This window comes from Eschscholzia californica, unplaced genomic scaffold (assembly GCF_041429995.1).
Source record: "Eschscholzia californica isolate CP2 unplaced genomic scaffold, dmEscCali1.0.p SCAF_2, whole genome shotgun sequence".
Classification (NCBI taxonomy): Eukaryota; Viridiplantae; Streptophyta; class Magnoliopsida; order Ranunculales; family Papaveraceae; genus Eschscholzia; species Eschscholzia californica.
Window position 1 is genome coordinate 21880717 of NW_028238309.1, and position 5849 is coordinate 21886565.

General features: G+C 35.6%; 1 protein-coding gene across 1 annotated transcript; it reads left to right on the forward strand.

The window, feature by feature from the left end:
- Positions 1-233: 233 nt before the first annotated feature.
- On the forward strand, positions 234-3465 carry LOC147556897 (uncharacterized). The gene is made up of 2 exons (XM_086663402.1): positions 234-692; positions 1876-3465. Exon 2 carries the CDS (start codon positions 1943-1945, stop codon positions 3410-3412), a length of 1470 nt encoding a protein of 489 aa, XP_086519528.1. The 5' UTR covers positions 234-692; positions 1876-1942; the 3' UTR covers positions 3413-3465.
- Positions 3466-5849: the final 2384 nt, after the last annotated feature.

The following is a 5849-nucleotide window of genomic DNA, read 5'->3' on the forward strand; positions in this document are numbered from 1 at the left end:
GAGAGAACTAGATTAATAATTAGTGGAGACTTAACTTTTGTGAGATATCTGAGACTTTGTATTACTTTTGAGCGTACTCTTCTGCGCTAAATCTGAGTAGAATGAAAAGCTACTCAACCTCGCAATTTTTATAAAAAGAGCTCATTTGACCTCGTGTCCTCAACTTCCATAGCCACTAGGAGTGACTTCAGGATAACGCATAAACCTTACTCTTGTATCCCATGAGACCCGATCAGGGGCGAGCCCACATAGGGGCCCGTGGGGGCACAGGCCCCCACGGCCCAAATGTGAACTCCTATACTAGTAATAATTGACTCAGCTTGAAGGTGCCTCTAGTTCCTTCCATAAGCCCACAATTAAGTGTAACCAGTCAAATTACCTACCAAATTCTCCCACCCACCATTAATTCCAACCAATTCCCAAGGCCCATCATCAATTTTATAATAAATTTCAAAGACTTTGTTACTTCCAAAGTCCCAATGCATAAGTCATAACGGTGTCTGTGCCAGAGGCAGTGATGTGGCCGTGTGGGTCATATAGACCTTTAATTGTGTTGCTTTTAGTTTTCTCTTTTTTTTTTTTTTTTTGTTGAACTAGTTTCCTTTTTTTTCTTGTTTGAAGATGCTCTTCCTTTTACTTAATTTTCAAATTATTTATAACTACTAATTTTACTTTCTTAAAACTTTAGATAGGTTTCTATTTTAGTTAAAACTAACTTTCCATTACATAGCTACATACCAATTTAAACTCTAATTCTAACCTAAATAGAAAACAACTAAGGTTAAGAAGTTATATAAATTTTGTACTTGGGTTTTCTTACAAACCACAACCTCATCTCTTTTATTTCTCGTGACATCAAAGACGACAGGTATATATTTTTTCTTTTCTATTCTTACTGATTTAAATTAAATTTTTAATTTTTCAATGAATTCGTTTAAGTCTGTAAACTAATTCAACTTTATATATATGTTACTTCAATTCCCAGAAAGCAATGGAGAGATATTTTAAGCGAAAAGTTGTGGATGAATCTTCGTCACAATCCAAGAAACTTTGTAATAGTTCACAAGAAAAGGAGAAAGACAAGAACTTGAAAAAAAATCGTGATGATATTCCGTTGCCATCACCACCAATGGAACAAGAAAATAATTCAAAAGATGCAAATAAAGCAATTGACCTTAATACTCTTCCTGCGGATCCTGGATGTCGAACACTTATTTTAGATTATCATCCAAATATTCGAGATCAAGTTTGAAGAGCATATCTACTAAAAGGACCTTGTCAACCTCGAAATCATAATTTTCCTACGACAAAATTTGGGAAAAAGGAGCGAAGGTTTAGTCCGACTTGGTTTAATGATTATTCTAATTGGTTAGAATATAGTATATCTAAAGATGCTGTATTCTGCTTATATTGTTATCTATTTGGTGACGGTGACGATTCTTTTGTTGTGGAAGGATTTTCAAATTGGAAGAAAAAAGAAAGATTGAAAGTGCATGTAGGAGGTCCTAATAGTGCTCATAATAATGCAGTAAGAAACGGTGAAGATTTATTACGAGAAAAACAACATATAGGTACGTCATTGTGCAAACAGTCCGATGAAGTTCGAAAAAATTATAGAGTTCGTTTGAATGCATCAGTTGATTGTGTTCGGTTTCTTTTAAGGCAAGGTCTTCCATTTCGTGGACATGATGAGTCTGAAAATTCAAGTAACCGAGGAAATTTTGTCGAACTATTGAAGTGGTATAGGGATAAAAACGAGGATATAAAAGCTGTCACCATGGAAAATGCTCCAGAAAATCTGAAATTGGTGACATCTGATATTCAAAAGGATATTGCAAATGCAATTTCATTTGAAATCATCAACGCAATTGTTAGAGAAATTGGTGAGTCTAGATTTTCCATTCTTGTTGATGAATCTCGTGACATATCTACAAAAGAGCAAATGGCTATTGTATTACGTTACGTGGATAAGGGTCAAGTAATTGAACGTTTTGTTGGTATTGAACATGTTAGTAGTACAACATCTGCCTCGCTTAAGGAAGCTATTGACAGCTTCTTTTCAAAACACGGATTAAGTATTTCAAGATTGAGAGGACAAGGATATGACGGGGCAAGCAATATGCAAGGTGAGTTTAATGGTCTTAAAGCACTTATTTTAAAAGAAAATAAATGTGCATATTTCGTTCACTGTTTTGCTCATCAACTTCAGTTAGCTGTTGTTGCTGTGGCAAAGAATCACACAGAAACCAACGATTTATTTACTTTGGTTGCTAATGTTGTTAATATTGTTGGAGCATCACCAAAACGTCGTGAGATTCTTCGCGAGAAGCATGCTGATGTTATTTTAGAGGCCCTAGATAATAATGAGCTTTCTAGTGGACAAGGACTGAATCAAGAAACAAGTCTTACACGAGCTGGTGATACACGTTGGGGATCACACCACAAGACTTTATCAGGAATGGTTAATATGTTTTCATCTATAATAGGTGTACTTGAGACTGTGGCCGATGACAACAAATCTGACCACAAATTTATAGCAAAAGTTTTATTAAGTTCAACTCAGACATTCAGTTTTGTTTTATCACTTCATTTAACAAAAAATATATTGGGGATCACAAATGATTTGTCACAAGCATTACAAAGAAAAGACCAGGAGATTGTTAATGCTATGAAGTTAGTTAAAATATGTAAATTACGACTGCAAGAGATGCGGGATAGTGGTTGGGATTCTTTGCTTATTCAAGTGACTTCTTTTTGTGAGAAACACAACATTGAAGTTCCTGATATGAATAATGTTTTCAGACGTGAAGGTCGACCAAGGCGTAATACTCAAGAAATCACAAATATGCATCATTACCGTGTTGAGTTGTTTTATGCAGTCGTTGATATGCAACTTCAAGAGTTAAATAATCGATTCAATGAGGTGAACACTGAGTTGCTTATTTGTCTAGCTAGTATGAATCCAGTGGACTCGTTTGCAGCATTTGATAAGCAAAATTTGATTCGTCTTGCTAAATTTTATCCACAAGATTTTTCTAATACAGATCTTACGGTGCTTGAAGACCAACTTGAGAATTATATAATTGATATGAAGTCTAGCCATGAGTTCATAGGATTGAAAGGGATCGCTGAACTTACCAAAAGAATGGTAGAGAAAAGAAAAGATAAGGTGTACCCGCTTGTTTACTTACTATTGACATTGGCATTAACACTTCCAGTTGCAACTGCTACAGTAGAAAGAGTGTTCTCTGGTATGAGTATTATAAAAAACAGATTAAGGAATCGAATGGGAGACGAATGGATGAATGATAATTTACTTGCATATATTGAGAAGGATATATTTGATACTATTAGTAATGAAGTTATTATGCAACGATTTCAGAAAATGAAAACTCGTCGAGGACAACTATAAATGTGTAATTAGGTAGAATTTTTATGAATCAATAAAAGTAATTTTTTTTAGAATATAAATTTGTTATGTCATTTTATTGAAATGTGCCCCCACATCAAAAAAATCCTGGCCTCGCCACTGGACCCGATAATAGTGTCAACTTTTGAAAGACGGATACTCCACCATCCATTCATCATATCGCTCCCTAGAATGAAGGTAGGAAAAGTAAAGAAAGAAGAATGTCAAAGCAAAGTGTGAAAGAAGGAAAAGTTGAGAACACTAGTGTTGGTAATTGTACTGTTTGAGCTTAAAAAAAATGAAAAACAAAAAGTTTGTGTGAAAAGTTTATTTGGACTCTAGTTTGTTGTGTTAAATAAGTGTTCAAAGCAAAAAAAAAAAAGTTAAGTTTGGAAGTTGTTTGAAGTTCTCTAACATTGAAGACAGCGACATTCTCGGGATCTCATCGTCATCCATCTCATCACTTGTATTCGTTGACCTTTAGGGAACATTATTAGAGGGTAGAGTGGGTGAGAAGAGTAAGTGGGCTTCCCCATTCCATTTAGTGGTTTTATTCCTTTTCGAAGATCATTTGTTCTGAAATGTTATCCTCACCCTTTTTATGTGTTGAATCTATAGTCGTGATCATACTCACACATACGAGCAAACAATTCTTGAGTGATTTCATCTTTTAAAGCGTATGTCTGTGAGACCACAGTCGAGGGAAATGTACTAAGATAGGGATTAAGGCTCTGTCAGTTCAAAACTAAAGTGATTCTCATTGTGGCTAGTCACATACACTTCGAGTCTAGATTATTAGTGAAGGGGCTTTTAACGTCTATATAGTGCTGTTAACTTTGACTGATTTCTATTAGCTTGCTAAAATTTTCTAGAAGATAACATTTTTGGTCCATCTTGGTTGACTACTTTTGGACCCTATTATATTTTTGAAATTCTTTTGAATTTTGTGGGTACATTCTCTGGAAACCCTCACGAGACAAAACTCACGCACTAGGGCAACCTAGGGGTTTAACGACTTGTTTCATATGCTAAATGCAACCGGAATGCCTTCGAAAGTGAGTTAGGTTTTTCTTTTATTGTTTTTCTTGTTTTAAGCACAAGTGAGTGCACGGTGTAATTATTTAATTTTAAGTTTTATACGATCGGCGTTTCATTCTGGTCTCGTAATTAGAGTTTAGGGTCTATGAGTACATTGAAGAAGCTCAAGGATGGGATCCTGATTCGAGTGGAAGAATTCAATGGAGGTTCGAGGATGGCGGTCCAGACGAACTAATGCGAAAATAAGAAGAATCCTAAGAAGATTAGATCTTTTAGGACCAGGGGCCATACTAGGATCCATATGTGCTTGATTTACTTTCTCGCGCGCATTTACTTATTTATTTACAATTTCTGTCGTGGATGGTTAGTTAGGCTAAAAAGTTCACTACAACGCATACTAGACAAAACGTAAAAATCCTTAATTTTGAGTTAAATGCCTACCCAGACTAAGGCACCCGTTGAGCCCTTATTTCAAGGAAGATGGGTCTGCTTCCGCAGGGTCCCTCGTTTATCTTGGGATAATGCGGGTAGATCTATGGCAGAGGTCTACGCGTCTAAATGATTCTACTCAACGAGATCAACAAAAAAGTTGGATACTCGAGGCAAAAGGATGGATTCGACATGCACTAATGCAATCCATAAACCAAGAATCATATGAGTATGATCAGTGAAAGAGTTCACTCACCCAGGACGACGGGGTTAAGGGCAAGGCCCTTGTCCGCTTAACTCCGAAGAAATGGGGTTTTAGAATCGCAATATTCAACCAGGGACGGTTTTCAGTGGTAAAATAAATTTTTGCTGATAGCAAGTTTTGAACTTTGTTTTTTCTTCATTGTAGTTTTAGTGGCATATTAGAAAAATAGTTTTCTAACCTTCGTTCAATCCTTGAGAAGAAGTTGAACTAAAGTAACTTTCTTGAATGAAAAGGAATCTGAGAATGGTTCTCATATTCGAAATAAAGAAAACGCCTTACAATACCCAATCCCAATGTCGACTCATACCGGATAAGTTCAAAAGCCTTTGTAAGCAACCATGAAACGTTCTCTTTGGAGAGATATGAACGCATACACAACCATAAGGCAATCTGAAGATTATCTTGAGTAAGGAAGAACCAAAAAGTTTTCATATTTTCGATATGACTTGTCTGTTCGAAAACTAGAAACGACTCGGATTTCCCTCATTAAAAGATGACAACAGAGTTCATATATCTTTTTTTTGTTTTGCATTAGAGTTCATATATCACTAAGTTCAATACTGATTGAACCAAAATAGATTAGACCTTAGATGAGTCACTCATATTATTGTGAACAACTGAGCGCAACACACAGGAACATCGAATTCAAGAAAAGTCTTGAGATTTAGACGGAAGAATCTAATAAAACATTTGATGAAGGAAAAAAAA

What these genes read in the sequence shown, in the direction of transcription:
- LOC147556897 (XM_086663402.1), top strand. Translation starts at nt 1,943, where the DNA reads ATGGCTATTGTATTACGTTACGTGGATAAGGGTCAAGTAATTGAACGT.